General features: G+C 49.9%; 1 protein-coding gene across 1 annotated transcript; it reads right to left on the bottom strand.

Moving 5' to 3' along the window:
• Positions 1 to 12864: 12864 nt before the first annotated feature.
• Odad1 (outer dynein arm docking complex subunit 1) lies at positions 12865 to 27414 on the bottom strand. The gene is made up of 15 exons (XM_051148561.1): positions 27039 to 27414; positions 26837 to 26928; positions 25692 to 25791; positions 25170 to 25359; positions 23196 to 23318; positions 22891 to 23004; positions 21003 to 21070; positions 18579 to 18766; positions 18241 to 18375; positions 17648 to 17730; positions 17383 to 17551; positions 14061 to 14224; positions 13888 to 13985; positions 13570 to 13648; positions 12865 to 13478 (listed from the first exon to the last, which is right to left on the bottom strand). Exons 2-15 carry the CDS (start codon positions 26904 to 26906, stop codon positions 12975 to 12977), a joined length of 2085 nt encoding a protein of 694 aa, XP_051004518.1. The 5' UTR covers positions 26907 to 26928; positions 27039 to 27414; the 3' UTR covers positions 12865 to 12974.
• Between the last annotated feature and the right edge of the window lie 428 nt (positions 27415 to 27842).

Here is a 27842-nt window from a genome sequence, read left to right as displayed (position 1 = left end):
TACTGCTGTATAAAGGCTGGAGTTCAGGGCATGTCTGGGTCCCACGGAGACCCTGCACTTGGACTTTTGACGGTTGGAACAGCTGGGTCCTTGGAGACTTTTGCAGATGGACTAAGTGTCTTTGTGCTTTATGAGATGAGCGTGAGACCGGAGTGCCGCGGGGGGTGGGGCGCGGGGGGTGGAGTGTGACGATTTACAGTGACATGTTTGGGGGTCGGCTCACAGTGAACAGATTCGTGCCGGCTAGTCCGTCCTTACTTTCTACCTGACTGGATTTAGAATCCTGGCAGCCTCATACCTGTGGGGATGTCTGTGGGAGCCTTTCCGGTTCGTAAGGTGCTTCGGCCAGGGGTTGTGTCACGGGGATGAGAAAAGTAATAACGTGCCCCGCGCAGTCCTCGGATAGCTCTTTTCAGCTTCTCGTGATGTCATTGTGTCTCCACTTGGCCCTGGTCTGTGGTTGGTGGGAGGGGGTCTAGTAACTCTTTCTTTGATTTCCCCCTGCAAAGTGGGAGCCCTCTGAGGGCAGACATCTACTGCCTGGACAGTATTCTCTTTGACTCGGACTTCTCTGGCTTCCTGGTTTTTTGTTGTTGTTGTTTGTTTTTGTTTGTTTGTTTGTTTTTGGTTTTTCGAGACAGGGTTTCTCTGTGTAGCCTTGGCTGTCCTGGACTCGCTTTGTAGACCAGGCTGGCCTCGAACTCACAGTGATCCACCTGCCTCTGCCTCCCGAGTACTGGGATTAAAGGCGTGCATCACCACCGCCAGGCCGGCTTCCTGATTATTGGTGAGTACAGGTATGAAAGGAAGACCGAACGGCACAGGCATCCTGCGGACTGCAGCAGGCAGAGCGCCACCACTTTGAGGACAGCAAGAACTCCAAAGTGAATTTAAGGCCAGCCTGAGGCTACTTACCGGGAAATGAGCTTAATTTCCAATTGCCCCTTCCCCTCCCCCAAGAAAAACACCTTAATCGGCTGCCTAATGTCTCAGAAGGGGCGGGGCACTGGGATTCAGGCTCCTGCCTCTGTACCTGGCTAACGCCTCTTATAAAAAATGAAAATGATCTCCCAAATTACCATCTTCCCCACTAGTAACAAAGAATAAATTTAATGAATGTTAATCTAGTTTTCAAATCTTTAAAACATTGAAAGGTGTGAGCCACTTACAAGCAATTGTAACATCAGGAGTGTCATTCCGTGGCAGGGGCACTTAACACGGGTTTTCAGAAACAGGGACCTGGCAAACAGCCTCTTCCATTTTCTCTGGAAATAGGGTGCAAGGTGGCTGTGGGGAAAAGGGCACATCCTTGAGGCCATGGGACGCCCTGCCTGTCAGAGGCTCTCACCATCACAAACTAATCGTCCAACACTAAGATGAGCTACTTTTCTCCCCCTTGTCCAGCAGTCTCGGGGAAGAGCAATTTCTACATTAGAGATGACTTGGAGGGTGTGTGTTTCATGTACCTCATCAGCATAAGTGAGGGTGCTGACGTAACTTTCACATCCCTAGCCTCCAGTAAGTGCCCTTGAGGGTTCTCCCAGCCTCTCCTGTGACACATTTGAGGACCAGGACCCTTCGAGCCCTTAAGTGTTGTGCACATCTTCACAGAGAAAGTCTCTAAAGAGATTTAAGTCTCTAAATGGAATCTGAGGCAGTCTTCCATGGGTCTTAGAATAGGAGTCATTTTTTTTTTTTTAATTTATGTATTTATCAAGCGTGGGAGTGTTCTATCTGCATGTACACCTGCAGGCCAGAAGAGAGCATCAGATATCTTTATGGTTGTGAGCCACCTTCTGGTTGCTGGGAATTGAACTCAGGACTTCTGGAAGAGCAGCCAGTGTTTTAACTGCTGAGCCATCTCATCAGCCCAGGAGCCGTATTTTTTTTTAAGATATATTTATTTATTTTATGTATATGAATGCTCTACCTGCATGTACATCTGCCTGTCAGAAGAGGGCATCAGATCTCATTATAGATGGTTGTGAGCCACCATGTGGTTGCTGGGAATTGAACTCAGGACCTCTGGAAGAGCAGCCAGTGCTCTTAACCACTGAGCCATCTCTCCAGCCCCCAGGAGCCATATTTTTAAGAGACGGATAGGAACAAAAACAGAAGCAATTATATCCACTGTTTTCCTTTTCTGGTATTTTAATACTTCTGTCAGACATACAATTGCAGATTTATAGGAGGGTTTTGCTCTTTGCTTTTGTTTGTTTGATTTTTTTTTTTTTTTTGAAGATTTATTTATTTATTAATTTATTGTGAATACAGTGCTCTGCCTACATATACACCTGCAGGCTAGAGGAGGGCATCAGATCACATTACAGATGGTTGTGAGCCACCATGTGGCTGCTGGGAATTGAACTCAGGGCCTCTGGAAGAGCAGTCAGTGCTCTTAACCACTGAGCCATTTCGCCAGCCCCCTGGTTTTTTGTTTTTCAAGACAGGGTTTCTCTGTGTAGCCTTGGCTGTCCTAGACTCTTTTTGTAGATCAGCTGGCCTGGAACTCACATTGATTCACCTGCCTCTGCCTCCCCGAATGCTGGGATTACAGGCGTGCGCCATCACACCTGTCTTATGGGAGACCTTAATGCAGGGACACAGCCGGGCAGGGCCTTGAACACCTATGGTTTGTGTTGGGAACATCAGCACCCTCTGTCCTCACTACTGTGACGTACACAGCGAACTGTTGTATCCTACTATGTGCAGGGCACTGGAAGCCGTTCCCCCATTGCGTCACATCCTTGTACGCGTTAGCCACGCTGTCTTCATGCCCTATGTCCTCCACTTCCTTCCAGGCTCTTGCCATTGCACACTCAACTTGTCAGCTTCCACAAATGTGTGCCTTTCATTCTGTTTGTGGGTCGGTGCTAGCAGTTTGGGGTCCTGGACTAAGTGAAGAGAAAGTGAATGGTGGGCGTTTAGAAGTGTGGTAGTTGATGGGTAACGTTATGTAATAAACATCAGAAAGGTAGCCAGGAATCGTGGCGCACGCCTGTAAACTCAGCACCCAGGGAGGAAAGGCAGGTGGATCTCTGTGAGTTCAAGGACAGCCTGGTCTACAAAGCGAGTCCATACAGCCAAGGCTGCACACAGAGAAATCCTGTCTCGAAAACCCAAAATAAATAGGTAGAGACACTAGAGGAAAACACCAACATTGGCTTCTGGCCTCCATCTATACAGGTGCAGGTGATCACATTCATGCATACATGAGAACACACACACACATGCGCGCGCACACGTACACACGTACATGTATTCCACCTTGGTTTCTAAAGTACCATGTTCCTCTCCTTAGGAAAAAATGAGTTTATAAAAGTCTCACAAGTGCATGTTCTTCTGACAGGAAAGCTCTTAATTGTAAGGCCCTGTAAAAATACAAATAAATTACCTACTTCCATTGGGGGAAGGGTGGTGCACACCTTTAATCCCAGCACTTGGGAGGCAGAGGCAGGTGGATCGCTGTGAGTTTGAGACCAGCCCAGTCTATAGAGTGAGTTCTGAGACAGCCAGACAACACAGAGAAACCCTGTCTCAACAAAACAAAACAAAACACCTTTCTTTTTTTTTTTTTTTTTTTTTTTAACATACTTCCAATATACAATGGCACCAAAGCAAGACAGAAACCAAGCAGGACAAAATCAAACCCTCCATGTCTGGCATCTGGAGATGGTGATAAAATTACCTGAGCATCACTGTGCTTGGGAAGTGCCACCCTTCTAGTTCTGTCACTAGCAGCGCACACATTCTCTCTGGGGCCAGCTCTGTCCCCGTACCTACAGCTGTCCTCCTTCAGTGTCACCTTCTTGGGAAGTGCCACCCTTCTAGTTCTGTCACTAGCAGCGCACACATTCTCTCTGGGGCCAGCTCTGTCCCCGTACCTACAGCTGTCCTCCTTCAGTGTCACCTTCTTCTCATCTTCAGCATCCTGTGCCTTCCATTGCAGAAAAGCTTAATCATAAATCTCCCCGGGCTAAAGCCATTGTGTTTACATGATTGTCATAGCAACATAGCTTGAAACTAAATGTCCTTAACACAGAAAAAAACTTGACTTACTTCCAGTCCCAAACCAACAGGTGTGCTATCCAAGCCTAGGCTAACTGCCAAGGGGTCCTCTATTGTAAAGTATCTAAGCATGATGTTCCAAGCCCACCTTCTATTGCTCTCAAAGCAGATTCTAAAGAAACAAGTTTTACTTTTCTACAGCTAATAATCTCTAACAGGTACTGTTATGTCAAAGTCCTAACTTTCTGGTCAAGTAGTTTCTGCCTGGCTGCTCACTATAGCCAAAGCCAAGACTCTCTCATCGTCTCAAGCCTTTGGCCAGATGCTTTCTTTCAATACTCTCTGTGTGGAAAATTTTTTCCAGTGTGAATTTCACTTGGGCTGAGAAATTGAGAGAACGGCAGTTTTAGGAGAAAAAGTAGATTTCAAAGTAGTTTTTAGGCAAAATTACATCTTGTCCATACATATTATTTAAGGGGAGTGGTGAGCTGCCAAAGGTCTTTGGAACTTTGTCAAGCAAAGCCTCTATGACTTGTCCTCGTGTCTGTGCCAGAATCTAATTTTGTGCCACCTCATTTCAGATGGGATGATTTGGTATAAAACCAAACATTCACTCCAAAAGACACAAGAAAATTTCAAAGAAACACTGGAGGAGGGTCTCTGAAGATTCCTGCCCACCCCCAACGGACTAGAAACATATCCCTGCAGACCAGAGAAAGTCACAGCTCCACCTAGATCCTGTGGACAGACATCCCCAAAGCCAGCTGAAAGCTCGTATCTTTGTATCTTTCCAGGATGGCTCTATAAAAATACATACTCCACCATGGAACTTCAGTATTGTGAAATAGCCTGCATCAAGCAACCATCAAAACACACACACACACACACACACACACACACACACACACACACACACACCAAAAAAAAAAAAAACAAACTCCCAATGGATATGACAGAGTCTTGTTGCTGAAGTCCCTGTTGTGGAAGTTTTGGTTTCTTTGGAAACTCGGGTATGTAAACATGTTTATGTTTTAGTACCAGGTGTAGGATATGGGGGCTGCTCCAGTTTGTCCACAGCTGGTAACAGCCTCCATGAGAGGGCCATGACTTTTTTCAACAGGAAACCACTTCATGTGAAGGCGTGATGTTTGCCAGTTGGAAACAATACAAGAGCAGAGAGAGAGAGAGAGAGAGAGAGAGAGAGAGAGAGAGAGAGAAGGGGGTAGGAGGGCTGAGAGAAGAACGCTTGGAGGAGACAGTTGGAGGAGAAAGAGAAGGCTGTTGCTCTCTTTGCTGTTGCTGGCTTAATACCCTGACGAAGGAGGCTGGTTTTTCCCTGAAGAACCTGACAACCCTAAACAGTGGGCAGTAGGCAAAGAGACCCACACCCCTTCTCCCCATTAACTTTTTTTCTCTCCTACCTGGAAGGCACAACAAGTATGCAATGAAATAGAGACACCGTGAACAACTGCTGAAGCCATATAAGAATATTCATAATCTTCCCACTTTCTTCTCTATTTAAATGCTATGCAATGCTGACTCCTCTCCATGTATCCTTTCAACTCTGATACATGGATTAGCAATCCTCCCATGCTTGCAGTGGCCTCCTTTCCAGGTGACACACTTTTGCTCCAGATACATTTCTGTCAGCTGGATGGCACTGTGGTCAAGGGCCCTGGTCTGCAGCACCTGCTCAAGGTACTTACCCCGACATTTATTCTGGGATGCTGTGGCACTGTCATTGTCCCTTCTTCTCATTTATTTTCTGTGGACGTGTGGAGATGTCTCTGCTTTACCTAATATCTTTAAATGTGTTGCCCAGGGTGTCTCCCAGCAGAGGTGGGCAATGTTTATGAGCCTGGCCAGCCAAGAGCACAGACTTTGCAATTCTTAGAGACTTGTCAGAAAGAGACAGCTGTTGCTTCCTTTTCCTTCTGTTCTTGATGTTTTCTAGGAATGGATAAAACACACCGATCTGAGTAACATGGGAACTAGCTGAACGATCGTTCCAACATCTCCTTCAAAACACAAAACTTTTGCTCCCTGAGTGCCGGAACCCAGCCCCAGTGGAATTTGGGTCCCAAAGAAGAGGCACAAAGTCGGTGAGGGAAGGAAACTGATTGATGTGACCTGAGGGTGAATCAAGATATCTGGTTTATTTAAAAAAAAAAAAAAAAAAAAAAAAGGCAGCTGGGCATGGTAGTGCACGCCTTTAATTCCAGCACTTGGGAGGCAGAGGCAGGTGGATCGCTGTGAGTTCGAGGCCAACCTGGTCTACAAAGTGAGTCCAGGACAGCCAAGGCTACACAGAGAAACCCTGTCTTGAAAAAAAAAAAAAGTAAAGAAAAGAAACTTAATTCTCTAAGCCAGTGAAAGACTCCAGACTCTTTAATTCAAACCGGCATAGAGCAGGCACAGGTGGAGCAGGCTCCACCTGAGGATCTTATTAACTCTTTGTGAGCTGGTAGGAAAGAGAAAGAGGATGATAAAAAGCATATGCATTCACATACACGTTCAATGGATGAAGCAAAACAGGCTCCAATCAGCTTCATATATATGTACACACAATCAGACAAACAAACATATTCGGTGGATGCTGCAAAGCTCTAACAACTTTATTCTCTTTCTTAGCCTTTTTATACCCCTTAAGACAAAATTCCCTATGCCAGAAGGAAAATTGCCTCATGGCTATAAAGCATTTATCACAAAACATTTGTTACACAAGACTATTGATTACATGTTTTCCCATTAAGACTCATACCTAGTTAAACATTTCTTATCTGTCTTCATTTCACAGGCTCATTGTGAATTTAAAGCAACAGTTTTCATGCCGTAGGTTAGTAAGGTTTAAGGTTAACAGGGCCCAAGGGATTACAGCAGGATTATTGTTTATGTCTTTCCATTAAGACTCACACCAAACTAAATATTCCTTAGCAATCCATGAGTTGATTGAAAGTTCACAGTAAAAGGTTAACAAGGATTTTTTTTTTTTTTTAACAAGAAACAGGTCGTCTATCTTATGTTTTACTTTTAAAGTTTTGTATAGTTAAATTAGTTAATTATCTGTTTTCTGTTCAGGGCTGTCTATCACTGTGCAGACCAAGACCTGTGATTTTAATTTTTTTTTTTTTTTTTTTTTTTTTTTTTTCGAGACAGGGTTTCTCTGTGTATCCTTGACTGTCCTAGACTCACTTTGTAGACCAGGCTGGCCTCGAACTCACAGTGATCCACCTGCCTCTGCCTCCCAAGTGCTGAGATTAAAGGCGTGCGCCACCACGCCCGGCAACCTGTGATTTTATCTCTGAGCCTAGAACAAATGTTCACCTAGGTGTCAGACCTGCTTTTTTCCCCTAGTGCAGTTTACAATCCAATGGAAGGCGCACAGACTCTTCGTGCAGTGTTTGCTATTCTTCAGGGTGGGGAGGCTTTGAGTTACTTGAATCAAATCAGGAATTGTATAAAATCATTATCAGGAATTATAACATATATCACCTTCATAGTGATTTGCAGGAAATCTGGCCAACAGAGTGAAGCAATTGCGCCAGAGCATACATAGGCAGTGAGGATTTCTCTATGCCATGCTAGATACAGCTATGACAAGCATGGAAAGGCGTTCAACAGCAAGAAGTGACCGGATGCAGCGTCCCTGGGGCCATGCCTCACCAGGGCAAACACATTTATATCAGCTGTGCACAAATGGTCAGCTGCCTCCAGGAAGCTCACTTGCTTGCCACAGGCCCTTTCTGCTTGCATAGCTCCTGGCACACATTTTTCCCCCTAGAACACACAGTCTTTTATTATAGACCTGGTGCAATAATATTAAAATATATATATTCTATTACCAAGGAAGAGATAAAATGGAGAAAAACAAATTGTCATTCTAGAAGCAACCGGTGGGGAGCCCAGCACACAAGGTCCATGGTTTGCTTTTGCCAACTTCCCTCTTCCCAGTGAATCTTAACTTGATTTCTTCCCTCAGTAACCACTGTATCCATTGCCTGTTTATCTCACATGAGGCAGACCTTCTCCTAATTTTAAAAAGGGAACAGAACAATTGGCTTCCAGTGTGGTGTTAGACTTTGTTACAAATTCCATTTGAAATGAAAGTGATTTGTAAAAACCACTGAAGCTGTGCTGCCGTGCTCCTTGACATAATAACTAAAAAGTAAACTGAACCAGCATTGGCTTGCATTATTTAAATCATATTGTCACTTCCATAGAAGGAAGATGGTTCCCTGCAAAGCAAGGTTAGGAGAGATCGTCAATAATAAGTTCAGACATTTTCTTCCCATTTTTGAGCTTGATTTGTTTCATTTCTTTTTTTTTTTTTTTTTTTTTTTTTTTTTTTTTTTTTTTTTTTTGTGCTCCTACTTTACTTTTTTTTTTTTTTACATATACATTTATATTATTACACATATATACCATAGACTACCTATAGCAAGAAGAACCATGACACAATCAGAAATTCTATAAATGTTACATTCTTAATGTTTTGGCTATTTGTATTTGACAGCCTTGAAGAAGACATCTTTCCTACTTTGGTGCATCTAAATTTCTGAATGTAAATCAATCTCCCATCACATATTGTCATTATCAACTTAGAACATATATCTGGACCTAAAAACATCTTAACCCCTAAACAATTAAGCTTCATTGTAAAACTAAGCTATCTGGTCTTCAACTCCCTCAGAGACTTGAGAAGAAGTAAACATGATTATCTGAGTATGCTGGGAGTGGCTCCCGGCAAACTTTATTACAATGTTTTTCTTTGAGGCAAAAGCAGCAAGTCCAGAAGCATCTAAGTTTCTGTTGTTCTCTAGGGTTCAGCAGCCCCAGCGCCTGCCTGTTACACTTCCTCCTGCACTGTGGTGTCAGGAGGTGCCAGACGTCCCGGTCAGGAGGTGCCACACGTTGAGTCCTAAGAAACAAACGCATATGAGTAACTTTCATTCCTCAAGGGACAATGTTTGTACTGTGCCGCATAAGCAGCACTGAGCTGGAGTTTTCTTGTTTGGTTGGTTGGGTTTTTTTTTTTTTTTTTTTTTTTTTTTTTTTTTGGTTTGACAAGGTCTCTCTGTGTAGCCTTGACTGTCCTGGACTCACATTGTAGACCAGGCTGGCCTCGAACTCACAGTGATTCGCCTGCCTCTGCCTCCAGAGTGCTGGGATTAAAGGCGTGCACCACTGCTGCCCGGCTTTGAGCTGTTTTCTAATTGCGTTCCTATGTGCCTTTTTTTGTTGTTGTTGTTTTTCGAGGCAGGGTTTCTGTGTAGCCTTGGCCATCCTGGACTCACTTTGTAGACCAGGCTGGCCTTGAACTCACAGCGATCCGCCTGCCTCTGCCTCCCGAGTGCTGGGATTAAAGGCGTGCGCCACCACGCCCAGCTGTTCCTATGTGCCTTAGCCTTACAATATGGCCCTGTTCTCATATGCTCCCCAAAGGGCTATCCTAATTCCTTTAGTGTGTGCTCCTGTAGATGGCGGAGGGGGATCAAGGCAGTCTAACTTCTTAACAGAACCTGCTCCTCATGGGGCACAGCAGATCTTGCCATTCATTCTGCAAGTCACGTACCCAGGGAATGATCACAGGTAGTATTCTATACTTAGTAACTGAACTCCGTCCCTCAGCTGCCAAGGCCTCAGACCCTTGGGCCCATTGCCAACTCAGTTGTATGCTTTCATCCTTGGAACCAGGACCATGTGTAAGTGCCTAAGAGTTTCTGGGACCAGCCAGACGTGGTAGTCCACACCTTTAATCCCAGCACTCGGGAGGCAGAGGCAGGTGGATTGATGTGAATTCAAGGCCAGCCTGGTCTACAAAGCGAGTCCAAGACAGCCAAGGCTACACAGAGAAACCCTATCTCAAAAAAAAGAAAAAAAAAACTCTCTCTCTCCCTCCCTCTTTCTCTCTCTCTCCCTCCCTCCCTTTCTCTCTCTTTCCCTCCCTCTCTCTGCCTCTGGACTAGGATGAAGAACTCGGAGCTGCTGCCCGAGAACCATGCCTGCCGGCTTCCCGCCACACTGACAATGGACTCACCTCTGAAACCTTAAACCAGCCCCAGTTAAATGCTTTCTTTCCTAACAGTTGCCCTGGTCATGATGTCATCATGTCCCGTCACAGCAATAAAGCAGCAGCTAAGACTCTGAGTCTGCACTGCCATGCTTTGTCTCTCTGCACCTGTTAGAGAAGTCCTTGCTTAGGTTACTGAACATTCCTGTGGGCAGTAAACTGACACCAAATGATGAGCCCCCTACATGCTCTGGGCTTTTTATAATCGCTTGTTTCAAAACTGCTGTGTTCTGCACTGAGGGTTTCAGTTTCAGCATTTATCCAAATGGTCGCTCCCCAACCCCCCCCCCCCCCCCCGCCAAAAAAAACTTGACTTTTTGCCTCTTACTGAGCAAGTTTATAGTAAAACTACTCTTCAAATGGATTATCAAATTTGTATTGTCTTAGATTTTTATTGCTCTGACAAGGGCCTTAACCAAAAGCAACTTGGGAAGGAAAGGCTTGATTTGTCTTACAACCCTCAGGCCACACTCTATCACCGAGATAAGTGAAGGCAGGAACCTGGAGGCAGGAGCTGATGCAGAGGCCATGGAGGATGCTGCTCACCACCTTGCTCCCTATGCCTTGCTCAGTCTGCTTTCTTTCTTTCTTTTTTTTTTTTTTTTCTTCCCAGAGCTTAGGACCGAACCCAGGGCCTTGCACTTGCTAGGCAAGCGCTCTACCACTAAGCTAAATCTCCAACCCCTCAGTCTGCTTTCTTATACAATCCACAGTGAGCTGGATGCCTCCATGTCAGCCGTTAATCTCATGTCAGCCACTACACGATGGTCTTTTTGTGGGGAGGGAGGTCGAGACAGGGTTTCTCTGTGTAGCCCTGGCTGTCCTGGAACTTGCTCTGTAGACCAGGCTGACCTCGAACTCAGAGATGTGCCGTCTCTGCCTCCCAAGTGCTGGGAGTAAAGGTGTACGCCACCACCACCAGGCTCTGAAAATACTTTTAAAAGAGTATCTGAACTGAAAATGTACAGACTTTTTCTCATTTCTACAAACAACAGTCTAACAGCCATGTGCACAACACTGACAATATACACTTAGTCACAGGCATCCACTCTGCATCCATCCATCCACCCATCCATGCATCCATCCACCCATCCATCTCTCCATCCATCCATCCATCCATCCACCACCCACCCATCTCTCTACCCACCCATCCACCCATCAATCCACCCACCTATCCATCCACCTATTCACCCATCCATCCATCCATCCACACATCCATCCACTCATCCATCACCCACCCATCTCTCCATCCACCCACCCACCCACCCACCCATCCACCCATCCACCCACCCATCCATCACCCACCCATCTCTCCACCCACCCATCCACCCACCCACCCATCAATCCACCCACCCATCCATCACCCATTTACCGAGTTTTCCCCATTTCCGGCCCTGCTGACATCTGTGTCAGTCAGGACAGGCTGAGGCAGGTGCTTCACATGTGTCAAGGTGTTTTATTCTCACAACTCCCTTGAAGTTCAGGTTGCTTTGACCCATTTGGAGGGAGGAAGGGGAGGCCTAGAGGGTGAATGATGAATTTTGTCTGGATTGGTCTGGGTTACATTTTGATAGAACATTTAGGCATGGACAGACAGGAGTCATCCACTGTGTCCTAATATTCCTCAGTCCAAAACTCAGCTCTGTGGCCCACTTTGGGGCCAGTTAAGGATGTCTGCAAGGCCCCACAGCTCCATTCCCCACCCTTGCGCCAAGGCCTCTCTGCTTAGTAGATGTGCGTGATGGGGTCACTGGGTCCATGTAAAGCGCCAAGTGTAGGCACCCTTTTCTTTCCCAGGATCTCATCTCCAGGTCTTGGTTGCCTGTCAGCCTGAGGCACAAGCATGGTGTGGGATAGAGGTCTTAACTAAGCCCCCAAAAAGCAGAATATTGGGAGCAAGAGAAACTCTGGCTACATAAGAGCCAGATGCTGGCGATGTTTGCTACTGCAGCATAACCCAGCCTGTCTTGACTAATACAGATTTCAGCAGGGACACAAGGAAAGAAAACTCAGAAGATGGATGGATGGATGGATGAATGGATGGATGAATGGATGGATGGGCAGATGGGTAGAGGGATGGATGGATGGATGGATGGATGGATGGGTGGGTGGGTGGGTGGATGGATGGGTTGATGGATGGATGGGTAGGTGGATGGATGGATGGATGGGTGGGTAGGTGGGTGGATAGATGGGTGGGTAGATGGATGGATGGGTGGGTTGATGGATGGATGGATTGGTAGGTGGATGGATGGATGGATGGGTAGGTGGGTGGATGGATGGGTAGATGGATGGATGGATGGATGGATGGGTGGGTAGGTGGGTGGATGGATGGGTGGGTTGATGGATGGATGGATTGGTAGGTGGATGGATGGATGGATGAATGGGTGGGTGGGTGGATGGATAGATGGATTGCTGGATGGATAAATGGCTGGATGGATGGATGGATGGATGGATGGATGGATGGATGGACGGATGGGCAGACACAGGGATGAACAAACACAGGGATGTGCTCACAAATTTTTCTCTGAGCTGGAAACAGATGAAACCATGCCTGAACACATTTGTAGGAACCAGGCTGTGGGAAAACTGGGCTCGGACCTTTATTTCTTATTGTTACAGTTCGCCTAGTCAATGGAGGGAATCCAATTAGGAGACAGAGACATCAAATGAAGGGAAGCTCGAGAGAGATGAGGAGGGTAGAGACGGGAAGCAAGGAGGAAGGGAGGCAACAGAGTCAAGGCTAAGGTGGAGGAGGTAATGATGGGGGATGGGGAAAGGGACGGCGGAAAACTTAAGAGGCCTGGGCTTATGGGAGGTTGGAGAGGAATTTCTGGGGAGAAGGGAGGCAGAGGTTAGAAAACCTGCCAAAAGTTTAGGCAGGATGGGACCTGCACCCCTAATTGTAGCCCCTCGATTCCTTGCTGGTAGAAGAACTGGGCCTGGAGACAGGGGGAGGACTGGATGCCGGGATGCTGCTGGAAGTAAGGCCTCTACTCAACTCTGAGCCCATGCTCTGAGTCTGCATGCCACCTCCTATGCTATCGCGGCCTCGGCTGGTCTCTAGGTAGCCAGTGGACCCCAGGTAGCTGCTGGAGCTGGTGGGTTTGAAGCTCCCACGGACCCCAAAAGAGCTCCGGCTGGACGCCAGTGCTCCACTGGCACTGGCAGAAGCCAAGGTCACGGGGCCTGCAACGGAGGCAGAGTCACCAAAAGTGACATGGCTTATGGAGCCAGTGCCACGGCCTCGGCTCTTGTGGCTCAGGATGGATTCAGGGACAGTGCTGGTCTTCCTAGGGATCCCCAGGGTAGGGGTTGACAGGGAGATCTGAGTGCTGGAGAAAGCCAAGCTCGGGCTGCTGTCCACCTTCTTTGAGGTCTCCTCCAGGTCCTGGAGTGCCACCTGGGGATGGGAAACAGTAGGGTTCCAATAGGCAGTACAAATCCTTCTCCCCACCCACCTCCGTCACCCCACCGTGGGGCCCTACTCTCACCGACTTCATGACTTGGCTCAGCAGTTCCTCTTTGCTCATAGGGTAATCGTCTCTGACTACAATACCTGAGGAGTCCTCCCTCAGGTGGGAGAAAGGTACAGAGTTTGGTTTCACAGCTCTGCCTCATACAGGGATCCCAGCTTCTCCCATGTCTGCCCCTCTCCTTGGAGCACCAGCACCCCATGTTCCCACTCTGCTCCCACTTCACCCTCTATGCCCCCAGAAGGCTGCACCCCCAAGCCATATCCACACTCTCCATCCTGCCCCTTTTGTCCGCTCCATGGAGTCAGGCCCTTGCCTGCTCCGCCCAAGCCTCACATGGTGTCAGGTGGCTGGAGCGGGGTAGTCTTCTTTGGGGGGTCCTCTTGGCTCTGGCCCAATGCCAGAAGTGCAACTTCAGCCAAAGGGGTATGGTTCTGAGAATGTGGAGGCCTGGGGTTAGTGCAGGCTAGCCAAGGTCAGCGCTGACCCCCAAGTCCCGGCCCACCCACCTGGTGCTCGAGGAAGGCCTGCACTATGAGGAGCTCCACCAGCCGCTTCTCGATGGTGCTCAGGAAGAGGCTCAAGTCCCTGTCCCGCATGTAGGTCTTGACCCCGAGGAGATCCTTGATGGCACTGCTGTCACACTGCGCATTGTCGAAGAGAATCTGGATGTCTGGGATCAGAGAGGGACATCGGGGCACCCGTGCTCTCCGCATTCAGCACGTAGCTACAGCCTCTCAGGGGAGGCAAGGTGCTAAAGACTGAATGGGTCTACGCAGCCCAGACTGTAACACACCATCCGCCTGAAGGGTTTGAGAGGGCCAAGGGAGATCTGACTGACAAGGTGAGGCCTTGGTGGCACACCCTGGCTAGAAACAAACCTCATTTCCAGCAACCCAATAATGCCAGGGCTCAGATCCCACCTGGAACACATGCATCCCGGAAGTCATGCTAGTATGGCCACTCACCTAAAGCCCCTTGCAAGCAGTTGTGTTGAACCTGGGTCACAGGCTGTTGTTAAGGACAGAAATAGTACAACTGAATCCCGCCTCCCCACACAGGTGAGCCTCTTGCTCCTGCTGCCTCCTTAGAAGCTTCGAGACATCTCAGTTCACCTAGTCGCCAGATTGGAACTAAGAACTGCCTAGGCTTGAAGCTATGCAGTATTTGGATTTATTTGATGGACAGCCCAAAGGATAACGCTCATGCCGAGAAATGGAATAGTCAAAAACCAAGATCAAGACAGCAGAACAGTAAACATCCTACAATGTGTTACCACGTTGCCCTACTAGGATAGTTGTGACACACTCCAAGATATTGAGAAATGAAAAATAAATTTAAAAAAAAATGGTGCCAGAACTAAGGGACTGTCACCCCATTGGTGTAGAAATGAAAAGCCAACAGTAAACCGTCAGGCTTTCCAGTGAGACGGCATGCAGACTTGTCATGCGTCAGCGGGAAGGACTACAGCCTGAGCCACGGCAGGTCCTCCAGTCACCCGGCCACAGCCTCTTTGTTCATCTCCATCTTCACCCTCCACCATCACCCTATCTGACCCAAGTGAATCCTCCAGACGAGACAGGCAGCCCACTTCCACAGACTCGGGAGGAAAGTGCATGCCTAGGTCTGGAGTGGGTGGCACTGGGACCCAAGGGCAATGTGGCCAGTCTCCTGAAACTTGCACAGGATCCCTGAAAACAAGAAGGGGCAGGGCCAGATATGGGCAGTTCCCCATAGGGAGGTGACAGGAAAAACCATTCCGGCCGCACATGGCCCCACACATGTGACCTCATCTGTGACGGGCCCAGACTCTCTTATAGGAAGCCAGCTGTTTTGGCTGGTCTGGGGTGTCAACTTGACACAGGTAGAGTCATCAGAGAGGAAGGAGCTTTGGTTGAAGACATGCCTCCATGAGATCCGGCTCTAAGAGATTTTCTCAATGGGGGAAGGGCCAGCCAACTGTGGGTGGTGCTGTCCCTGGGCATAAGAAAGCAGGCTGACACAGTGTGCAAAAAGTACAGCTATTGATTAATGCAATGTAGTGTCAGTTAGATGTACATTCCTGAGGTCTTTTATCTGTTGTAGCTTTGTCTTTCTTTTTCTTTCATTGCATCAGGAATATTGCCCTGTAAATTGTGGTAGTGGTACCAGGAATAAAAAATTAAGAAATTTTTAACTTAAAAAAAAAAAAAAGAAAGAAAGAAAGCCGACCGAGCAAGCCAGGGAAAGCAAGCCAGTAAGCAGCTCCCCTCCATGGCCTCTGCCTCAGCTCCTGCCTCCAGGTTCCTGCCATTTTCGTTGCTTCCCTTTAGTTCCTGGCTTCCTTTGGAGACTAACGGCAAGGTGGAGGTGTAAGATGAGCAAACCCTTTCCTCCCCAACTTGCTTTTGGTCACGGTGTTTTGTCACAGCATGGAAACCCCAACTAAGCCAAACAAAGTTCTAGTAAAAAACAGGAAAATACTTCTGCACCCTCAAGTAGGTAAAGACATAATGTACCACAGAGCCAGTAATCATAAGAGGGAGTTGAGTTCATCGTGTCACGTGGAAGGTACATTTCAGTTCACACAAGAAAGTGGGAGAGTACACAACCATACAAAAAAGTACCCCATACCTCGGAACAGGAAAAACAATCTACTCAGTACTCAGTACTCAGTACTAAAACACGGTGGGCTGGAGAGATGGCCCCGCAGTTAAGAGTGCTCGTTGTGGGCTGGAGAAATGGCTCAGAGGTTAGGAGTACTGACTGCTCTTCCAGAGGTCCTGAGTTCAATTCCCAGCAGCAATAGTAAATAGCGCGTGTTGTTCTTGCAGACGCCCCAGGTTCAATTCCCAGCACCCACATGGTGGCTCACAAACACCTGTAACTCCAGCTCCAGCGAATCCAACACCATTTTCTGCTGTCTTGAAGCACCAAACATGCATGTGCCGTACATACAAACATACATACATACAGGCAAAACATTCTCATATAAAATATATAAATCTAATGTTTTAAATGTTTAACTATTTAAGTAAATAAATGAATTATGTACTGTCAAGGTGGCTTAGTGGGGAAAGCCCTGGATGTAAAGCCTGACAACTCGACTTTGATCCCAAGATCTCATATGTGGGAAGAAGAGAACCAGCTACTGCAGGCTGTTTTCTGACCACCATATCTGTGCCATGGCGCACACATGTGCACACATACACACAATGCATGCATGCATGCATATATACATACATACACACCAAATTTTAATATAAAAAAAATGCATGAAGCAAACAGAATGTCACGGAGATAACAATAGGGTGACAATATCACTGAACGCTGACAACATGGCAGCCACACTGAGTGAGTACTGCAGATACAGCAGGACGTGATGCTGAGACACTAGGGGAGCAGGCACATTTATCTCTACCACACACATACGTGTACTTGAAGGCATAAAAGGAGAAACAGCCATCGGAGTCCACATCTTTAATCCCAGCACCCAGGAGGTAGAGGCAGGTAGATTTTTCTGTGAGTCCAAGGCCAGCTTGGTCTACAGAGCAAGTTCCAGGACAGCCAGAGCTACATAATAGAAAGACCCTATCTCAAATAAATTAATTAATTAATTAAAAATAAATTAATTAATCAATGAATTAAGTATCCTGGCCAACAGTCACACACCTGGATACCCAAACAGACAGATGGATGGATGGTACGCCCCAGATGAGCTGACAAAGGGTATTGGATGGATAGAGAAGCCAACACAGACCTGGCCGTGGACCGCCTCCTGGTGGCCAGCTCCCACAGGCTCCCCACACCCTGCCGAAGGGAGAGGCTGGAGCTGAGAGAGGGAGCACTTACCAATCTTGAGCTTTTCCAGCTGAGCTCGGAGAGCCTGGAAGCGCAGCTCCAGCTGCTTGGACTCAGAGGACATCTTCTCCACATTCTGCTGCAAGGCTCTGCACTGCTGCTCTTGCTGCAGGTTCCGGTTACCCTGACTGGCCTTCTCGCTGACTAGGGCTTCCTGCATCTGCAGGAACAGGGGCTGGAACTGGGCCTGCCCTAGGCTGGGGGGGCAGGGTCCGAGAGTCTGGGAGGGAGGGAGGGGGGGACGGGCCATGCTCACCTCTTTCATCTCTTCCTGAAGGTGATGCAGCTCAGAGTTCTGTTCATTGATGAAGTTAAACTCAGCAAAGTTGCGTTCCTCCACTGGGGGAGGGCAGGGGGGGTCCAGAGGGATGGAGTTAGAAACAGAAGGTCACTAAGGGCTGAAAGATGACAGGAACGATGGCAGAAAAACAGACAGAGAACAGCAACAGGTACAAACAAACACGAGGGGGCAAAAAATTTCAGTCATAGCAAAAGAGACAGTGATCGCCCCCCGAGGGACATCAACACACTGAGGGAAATGGGGTACAGTGAAAGGAGATTTGGGGAAGCCCCAGGAAGCAATCAGCAACAGGAAGGGGGGAGGGAGGAAACTGACAGAAAGGGTTGAAGGACAGATAAGGAGAGAGGAAGGCCAAGAGAGAAGGAAATGTACGGAAAGAAACAAGAGATGCAGACCCAAGGTAGGGACCCCTGAGGGAGAAACACTGAGGAGGGGCACCAAGCAAGAGAAAGGAAACTGCCAACAGAGTAAAGCACCCGGGGCGGGGCAAGGCAAGGTGCAGGTAGTGCCGGGCAGCGCCCTCCGCCTGGTCCACCCTGCCCACTCACACTCCAGGTATTTCTCCACCAACAGGTCAGGGTCGCTCTCGCCGGTCAGTTGGGCCAATTTGTTCAGAGCGTCCTCATAACGCAGTACTAGCTTCTCTTGGGAGGTCTTTCGGAGGCCTTCTGCCACCTCCAGCGCTGTGGGCAACCCAGTGAAACTGAGGACTCCAAGGTCCTGGACAAGCCCGCCTTTCCCAACGGGCTCCGCCCACTCACCGGCTCCGCCCACTCACCGGCTCCACCTTCTCCTTTGCCCCACCTTCTCCCAAAGGGGCTTCCCCAGCCCACCCTGAGGGCCAGGAGAGACATGGCCCTGGGTTAGGTGCAAGCACCGGCCTCACCTCGCTGCTCCTGCTTCTGCACCATGTCAGGATCCGGCTGCCGGTCGTGGTTCTTGAGCTTGAGGAATCGGTGCAGCTGCTCCAGATGCGATATCTGTCTCAGCAAGATCTGCGCCTCCGTCTCATTCTGAGCCAGCTCCTTCTCTGCGCGCTCCCGCAGCAAGCCCATCTTGGTCTTGGCCTCTTCCCTGGGGGAGGAGGGCCATGTCAGTCAAAACAGAAGAGTGAGGCTGGGGTCAGCCTGGGCCCTGGGGAAGGGCAGTGCCAGCTTGCTTTACGAGGATGCTCTCAAAAGGCAGAGAAAGTTCTAGGCTGGAAGAGCTGGGTCGAGATAGGGCTAGATATGATAAACGTGGTGGATGCACAGGGGACACAAAAGCGAGGAATGGTGAGACCTGTTACTCAGAGGGCTAAAGGATGTGGTCAGAAGATTATTCCCAGACTCAGAAAAAACAGCCTGGGTGACACTGAAATTTGAATGGTCTGTCGCTAGAAATGGATACGGCTGGGCCAGTCAAGTCTTTTTTACACTCCAGCACACCCCATTAAGGCAAGACTAGTCTTGTTGATGCCCCTGCCCTGCTTGGCTGTAAACATGGGCCTGAAGCTTCCATGTCATCAGTGGCAAAGGACCCCTGCCCTGGGCCATTCTAGTTCTGACCTCACCTCTTCCAGCCTTGGGGGGAGGGGGCTCCTCCTAGATCACCCCTGGGGGCTAGTTTGGGCCGTTCTTCCCCACACTTAGCACCCCCTAACGATAGCAAGCCCCAGCGCCAAGAACCTCTTGGTTGGTCAAACTACACCTTCCCAGAACAGAAGTCAGCCTGTCCCCACACCTCAGCTGACTGTCCACTGCAGGTGGCTAGATGAACTGGCTGTGACATCATCAGTGTTACCTAGTCCCCACATCATCACAGTTACCTAGTCCCCACATCATCACAGTTACCACAGTTACCTAGTCCCCACATCATCACAGTTACCACAGTTACCTAGTCCCCACATCATCACAGTTACCTGGTCCCCACATCATCACAGTTACCACAGTTACCTAGTCCCCACATCATCACAGTTACCTAGTCCCCACATCATCACAGTTACCTAGTCCCCACATCATCACAGTCACCTAGCCAATCAGTTTTCCTTCCTCTGTGTTAGCACTGAGAGAGCAAGATGCGAACAAGACACCAAGGACAGGAGGACACCTAGACTGGAGGCCAGAGGGCAGAAGCCAGCCAGGTGTGGAGAAATAGATCTGGGTGGCAAGGGTGAGGGGTGGAGGATGCCAAAGGTAAGGAAATCACAGAATCTTAGCCAGGGAGATGGCTCAGCAGGGAAAGGCGCTTGTCACCCAGCCTGACAGCCTGAATTTAGATCCCACAGTGTGGAAGGCGAATTCTGACATCTGCAGAGTGTCCTGACCTCCACGTCCACCTGTGAGCCTGCACGCATGTATGCATGCACATGCACAGACACAATAAATAAATGTGTAAAAAAAATCAAAAAGAGAAAGAAACTGCCAGTCAGCAAAAAGGATAGATAGCTAACGTACATGCTCTGGGCAAGGATGGGCGCAAGCTTCTCACGCCACCTATGTGGAGTGTTCCGGACACCAGAGACAAAGAGGAAGTGTGCAGTCTGCTGGGGCCTTGGAAAAGGAGAGCGCTTCTGCTCCAAGGTCTGGATAGAGCAATGGCTGCACAACATGGTGAAGGCTCCTGGGCTCTACACTTCTGTTGGTGCTTGGTATGGGGTCTTGTGCAACCGGAGCTGGCGTCATACTGGCCTCATGCTGGCACTTGATTTGTAGCGAAGGCTGGCACTGAAGTCCTACCTCCCCCTCCTGAGTGTTGGAATGGCAAGCAGGTGCCACCACATCTGGCGCCATGGCGGTTAACTTTCAAATGGTGACCATTATAAGCATTAGAAAACTAAGAAGAGGGAGAGGGAGAGAGGAAGGCCTTAGGTCGGGACGTGGGGATGCTCCAGGGTCAAAGGTCCTGAGAGAGGAAGCAGGCACTGAACAAAGAAGAGAACAGGTGTGCAGCAAGAACCGGGCAGAGCGGAGATAAGATGCAGAAGGGCCAAGAGCCAGGCAGAAAGGAAAGCCAGCGGCGCCTGAGCAGCTTCTACATTAGCAATCCAACCCAGCACATCTGTGCCCGAAGGCTGGCTGGCTGCTCCCACCGCTCCTGAGAAACCCAGCTGTTCTCCACAGCCTGATGCCTCGTGGGTTCCCAGCCGCAAGTGCTGGTGCTGTCACAGATGGGAGCTCCCCATTTACAGGCACCCAAGGCGCCCGGTCTGGCAGAAGAGTTGGGGATACCTTTTGGGTCGTGCTGGTCTTTGTGAGTCTCCGGCCTCCCTGGCCCCAACCTCTGCTGCCTCTGCTACCCAAGTGCCCCGCCCCCGGGGGGCGGTGCTTACCTGGCTGTGTAAGCAAAAGTAGAGGACGTGCTGAGCGCTCCAACCGTCTCCCGGAGCAGGTGGATCTCCTACAGGGATACAGAGAGCTGGCTTCCTCCAGCCTTCCCAAGAAGGGGCAGTCCCACGCCTACCACTGCAGAGCCTCCTGTGAGCCTCTGATCAAACCCGGGTTGTGTTTTTTGTGTGTGTTTGTTTCTGTTTTTTGTTGAGGGTGGTAGTGGTTATGTTTTGGAAATGGGTTCCACTGTGTATCTCCAGTTGTCCTCAACCTATGTAGACCACCAGACTGACTTTGCAATCAGGAAAGGGGTCTTTTTTTTAAAGATTTATTTATTAAGTATACAATGTTGTCTGCTTGTAGGCCAGAAGAGGGCATCAGGTGACATTACAGATGGCTGTGACCCACCATGTGGTTGCTGGGAATTGAACTCAGGACCTTTGGAAGGGCAGGCGGTGCTCTTAACCACTGAGCCATCTCTCCAGCCCCAGGAAAGGAATCTTAATGAGGTCCCAAATGAGAGAAAAATCAGGAGGACCGGTGGGACACGTATCGCAAGCTCACTTGGGAACTGCTCACCCAGGAACAAAGCGGCAGCCCCAACTTGCCCCTCGGTCTGGAAACCTGCTTAGATGTCATTACTACACCGGGATTAGGTGTGGTATATCCACCAAGGGTCTTGGGGAGGGAGCTTGGTCCCTGGGTAGCCATCCTGGGAAGTACGGGGCTACAGGCATGTGCCACCTCGCCCAGCACAAAAATTTTTTAAAGATTTTTTTTATAATTATGCTCTGCCTGCATGTACACCCGCAGGCCAGAAGAGGGCATCAAATCACATTATAGATGGTTGTGAGGCACCATGTGGTTGCTGGGAATTGAACTTAAAACCTCTGGAAGACCAGTAAGTGCTCTTAACCGCTAAACCATCTCTCTAGCCCCACAAAATGTTTTTTTAGAGAAAGAAAATGGGAACTTGTTGAAGAAATAACAAAAGAAAAGGAGAGGAGAGGCGAGAACAGGAAAGAGCACACAGGAAGGGGGAGGGGCTAGGGTGGAGGTCGGGGAGAATAGTGAAGATGCACCCAGATGACAGGAGTCCGTGCCAGTCTGGTGACTGCAGACATGCACCTCGAAGTCGCTATGCTGACCCTAGCAAGAATGGGACACTGGCCAGGGCAGTGGAAGTTATCCAGGCACTGAGGCCATCAGTGTGGAGCTCCAGCACAGTGCTTGCCACTCAAGGAGACTCTGCTCAGAGGACCTCCTTCTGGGCTGTGACACTTGAACACCAAATCTCAAGCCTAGCTTCTTTAGAGTGCCCCGCCTCCAACAGAGCACCAAGCAGAGCAGATGGTCGGCTCGGGGGACCTCCTCCATAAAACACAGCTGGCCCAGACACAACCCCACACCAGCAAGGTCATGGAGTGCGTGAGTGCGTGGGGGCGGGGACTAAGGAACAGGTACGATGGCTCACATCCTGTAATCCCAGCACTAGGGAGGCTGAGGCAGGAGGATTGCTAAGAGCAAGTCCAGACTGGGCTATATAGTAAGGCTCTCAAGGAACCTATACATACATACATACATACACACACACACATGTACGTATATCCTAGTGAAGAATGTGTTCAGTTTTCTGTGTGTTTTCACATCTTTTATGTAAATTTAAAATCATTTTGACATAAAAGTTTTATAAAAGGGGGATGGAGGGAAGGAAAGGGGGAGGGGAGGCTAGCTCTTCAAAGGGCTTTGGAGGTGCTCGGAGGATCTCGTGAGGGGTGTGAATGGCTTGGGGGCCTATGGGTTGCCCCGGATGTCAGAATCCAAAGTGCAGCTGCTGTCCATGCGTGGGGGTGAGGTAAAGGGGGATGTGCCCTTCCTCCTCCCCCTCACCTTCTTCAGCTTGTGGTCCATGTTCAGGTAGCGGCTCCTCTCGATGCGCAGCACGTCTAGCTCCTCCCGCAGGGCTGCGTTCCTCACCAGCTGGATGTCGAAGTGACAGGTGACCTGGGGGGGGGGGGCGGGCACAGGGCGTTAGAGCACTGTTACCTGTCAGAGGTGGGGAACCACCCTGTTACCTCCAGGGAAACCTGAAACCTACCTACCCCGGGGATCCTTCCTTCTCCTTCTAGGGGGACCCTCAAGCCCACAGTGCCTGTCCTCCCCGCACCCCTCCATCCAAGCCCGAGGCCACACACCCTGTCCAGCTGGTCTTCGAGGATCTTGATCCGTCTCTGGATCTTCACCTTCTGGTCCAGGATGACACCGGGAGCCGAGCATTCCTTACCCCGGGTGAGCATATGGTTCTCCCACTCCTGGATCTGGGGGGAATGCAGCACCCATCATATGCCTGGCAGAGATGTATTAAGGACATCTGCTGTCCCTGCAGCCCCCCACATCCATTCCGTAGCACCCAACTCAGCCAAATGTCCCCTGTAACCACTGGGTAACCACAGGGCCTGTGGCCCAGGATGAGCCAGCTCTACCCCTTTCCTGGTAGTCCTTTTGTTAGTTAGTTAATTAGTTAGTTAGTTAGTTTGCTGAGTTTGGACTTTGCTTCTCGAGATGGGGTCTCATTGTCCAGCCCTGGCTGTTCTGGAACTCGCTATGAAAACTAGGCTTGGCCTTGAGATCAGAGATCCACCTGCTTCCCCTCTCCTGGTGTTTTTGAAGACATGCATAAGATGGAAGAGCTGCTATCATGGTCCCCAGAAAGAGGAGGATGCTGGGAGGTTACCTAGAGTGACCCCGCTAACCCCTCCCCAGCCAGCTTCCCACATGACCTTGTTTCTGCAGTCTTGCTGTGTCTGGAGTTACTCCACAGAGTAGACTGAGTGGACCACTGGACATTATGGCCCCAGTCTGTTCTGATATAGGCTAGATAGTGTCCCCAGAAACTCCTGTCAAATACCCTGAGCCCCAGTACTTCAGAATGTGACCTAGAGACGGATTAGGAACAAAGTGAGCTCCAGGACAGCCAGAGCTACACAGTGAGACCCTGTCCCCAAAACCAAACAGCAAACTCAAATGGCCAGCAAAAACACCAGACTCTGAAGAGGCAGGAGACTAGCTCCTTCTGAGCACCTGTGCCTTGTTCTTGGACAGTGATCTCGGGAGCTGAGAATCAGCTCAAGTGTACCACTCTGTGAGGAGACCTTTCCAGCAGCTTTGGCAAAACCACACATGCGTCAAGATGCCAACTCCAGACTCACCCATTGGCATGTGACATGTGTGAGGCACATGGGCATAGGTCATACCCACATGGCCCACCAGGTGCCCTTGGTGGCTTGAGGGTTTACCACAACGTAGTAGTATTGGCCTTTCAGTGAGGTGACATTCTCCTGCGCCAGTTTCCAAATCAAATCAAATCAAATCAAAATCAAAATTGGGGGAAAGTGAGCAAAATGTACAGGGGGAAATGGCTTCACTATTTTTAAAACTTCAAGTGAATCCATGACCACTTCAATTAGACTTTCTGTCACAACAGGCAGGCAGTGGTAGCACAACCTTTATTTAATTCCAGCACCTGGAAAGCAGAGGCAAGCGGATCTCTGTGAATTCGAGGCCAGCCTGGTCTACAGAGTAAGTTCCAGAACAGCTAAGGCTATACACAGAGAAACCCTGTCTCAGAAAAACAAACAAACTGAAAGAAGAAGAAGAAGAAGAAGAAGGAAGAAGAAGAAGAAGAAGAAGAAGAAGAAGAAGAAGAAAGAAGGAAAGAAAGAAAGAAATTAAGAGCTCCAAGACAAAGAAAGTTTAGGACCCACTAGTTCAAAATATGCTTTCCAGGACCCAGCAGAGTAGCCCATACCTTTAAACCCAACACCCAGAAAACAGTCAGGCAGATAGCTGTGAGTTCAAGGCTAGCCTGGTCTACATAGTGAGTTACAAGACAACACAATAAGACCTTGTTTCAAAAAAAACAAAAACAAAAAGCATTCTTTTCCAATGGTTAAAAGTATTCATAATCCAGCCAAAATGTAGCTCGAGTTTGGGGGATATTTTATTTTGTGTGGCACATTGCAGGGGGTGGGGGTGGGAGGGATTTGCCTGCAGCCCAGACTGGCCTTGAATGTGAAACAACCTTCCTGCCTCAGTTTCCTGAGTGCTGGCTTTACAGGAGTACACACCATCCCTAGCTCTCGGTGCAGGTTCCAGGTGGGAGAACCCACCTGCTTGTCCAGGGCCCGCGTCTGCTCTTGCAGCGCCTCCACCTCGCCCTGCACCTGGGCTCTGCACTTGAGTAGCCGATCCATGTCCTCCAAACGCTTGGCGTCTCCTAGTCGCTTGACCTGGCTCTGCGCCACGCCGATCTGCATCTGGAGCTTGTCTCGAAACTCCTCCAGCTGCCGAATCTCCTCGCTGCCGGTCGGTCAGGGAAGAGCAGAGGGGTCACAGCAGCAAGCAGGCAGCATTCAACAGTCAGCTCCCCCTGGCCCCCCCCCCACCCCACCCCCGTCACTGAGCCCTGACTCTCCCCCGACCCCGCGCTTCTCCCCTCCTCTGAAACTTCCCCTTGCTCCGCCCCCGTCCCTTTTCCCTTCCCCTGCACCTCCTCCTGTCCCTGCCTCCCATTCGGCCCCTTTTTATCACTACTCCCCTGTCCCTGCTCCTCCCCCACCCTGCACCTCCCTTCCCCTGTTCCCGTCTCCCAAGGCTCGGAAGTCCCACTTCGTTCCTCTCCCTCAGCTCACAGTTGCTTTTTGATGCGCTGATGAACCTCCTTGCTGTACGCCCGCCGTTCCCCCTCCATCACCTTGCATTGTCGTTGCAGACGGTGGAGCTCCCAATCCCCTGTGGGCAAGACCAGGCAGAGGACTCAAAGGGATCAGGCCTGTCAGGCCACCCCCAGAGGGTCCCTTTAGGGTCTCTCAAACTGCAACTGGACCCGCAGCCCCAGCCCTGGCATCCTTGGGGACCTCATCTCAGTCCCTGTGTCTCCTAGTAGCCAAACTGACCCATTCCGGTCCCAAGACATTCTGGCTTGAGGATATTTCCGAGAGGCCTCCTGGTCTCTAGCACCTGGAGCTAGAGAAAGTGGCACCCTCCTAACCCTCCAGGGACTGCAATGGCCTCTGCTTCCTCCCGCCCTTTCCCTCTCTCCTTTGTCCTCGGGGCTCACGCTCCATCCCTTCCCACAGGATCTTTATCCAGTCTCCTGATCACTCCCTACAAAGTCCCCAAGGGCTTCCTACACGCAAAAGGAACCCTTCCCTCTTCTTTGACGCCTCAGCCCGGCATCCGGCATCCGAAGCCCCAAGGAACCTTGCCCTGTCCATGCCTTCCATCTCCCCATCAGCTCCCCCCACCCCACCCCAGCCCCAACTGAGAACTGACCAAAACCAGTGTCCACTTCCTACCCTAGCCATAAGCTGCATTTGTGGCTCTCACGTCCAAGTTTGTTGTTGTTGTTGTTTTGTTTTGTTTTAATCCCCCCCCCCCACAAGGTTTTACTATGGTTGTCCTGAAACTCAAATTGCCTCTGCCTCCCCAGCTCTGGGATGAAAGGTGTGCATCAACACGCGGGTCCTGTTTCTTTTTCTGTTTCAAATTACATTTTATATACTCCCTCCCTGAACCGTCTCACAAGTCCTCTTCTGGGAATTTTCTGGGTGTCCTGGGCGCCACTCAAAAACTTCTTCCCAAGTCCGAGGGCTTCCAGCTACCCCACTGCCAGGCCTGGCGCCACCACTCGCCTGGAGCGCTCCTTCTATTCTGGCTCAAATCTGCCCCCAGGAGAGGGCGCTCCGGGGAAGCTTCCCCAGGCCAGGCTCTGAACTTGGAAAAGCTGAGGACAGAAAAGGAATTTCAGAGGAGAGGTGGGGGAATCACGAATTACCCGGTCCCTCCAGGAAGACATCGCTTCCTTCTTCGGAGCGGGCGCTCCTGGTCGACAGACCCAAACGCATCCTGGCCACAGAGGCGGCGCTCCTGCAGGGGACAGCAGCCTCAGAGCGCGCAAGCCAGCGCACAGGGCGAGCAACAGCAAGCAACCTCTCTGAGCCTCAGCTCTTCTGGGGCTACACCGGGACGTCGCTCACCCCAAACACACACAGTCTGGATCCTGCGGCTTGACTCTGACTCGGTCCCTGGGTCTCCTCTCAGCACCTCTGAGCCCGGCCGGCTCGGAGTTGGGACGAGGTCTCGGCTCTACCTGCTTATGCGCCTGACCTGTCCTTGCAGCTCCACACTCACCGTTGTGGTCTGGTTACTGGGGAGATAAGGGGCCAATGAGACCCGAGGACAGCGGCAAGGGGCGGGCTGAGGAGGAGAGCAGGAGAAACCAGTAGAAGACTCGGTGAACTCGAGTGTTGCGGGGTGGGGGGCAGAGAAGACCCTAGAGAACAGCGTTTCTCAACTGTGGGTCGCGACACCGTTGGGGGAGGGGAGGTCGACCGTCATCGAAGACCATCGGAGAACACAAAGTTACAGTTATTTTTGAAGTAACAAGGATAATAATTTTATGGTGGGGGGGGTGCTCACCACAACATGAGGAACTGTATTAAAGGGGTCGCAGCATAAGGAAGGTTGAGAAGCACTGCCCTAGAAGGAACTAGGAGTCTATAGGGAGCTGAGCCTAGGAGAGAGCGCGGAGCGGGAAGAGCCAGGCAGGGATCCAGGGCAGTATTGTAAAATGGGAGGGGAGGAACTGCAAAACTGCAGATCTAAGAGGAGCCGAAGATGGTTGACAGCAAGGAGGAGGGGTTTGGATGCTGTAAGGGGCGGGACTGCAGGCAGAGGGGAGGAGTCAAGTGTCCTGTAAAGGGCGGGAACTAGGAGGGAGCTGCCAGAGGCTTTTAGTAATTACTAGAAGGGAGGGGGCGCTTAGGTACTGTAAAAGGCGG

Source organism: Acomys russatus, chromosome 7 (assembly GCF_903995435.1).
Source record: "Acomys russatus chromosome 7, mAcoRus1.1, whole genome shotgun sequence".
Taxonomy (NCBI): domain Eukaryota; kingdom Metazoa; phylum Chordata; class Mammalia; order Rodentia; family Muridae; genus Acomys; species Acomys russatus.
Note: the sequence above shows the minus strand (reverse complement) of the source record. Positions and strands in the feature narration are given on the sequence as shown.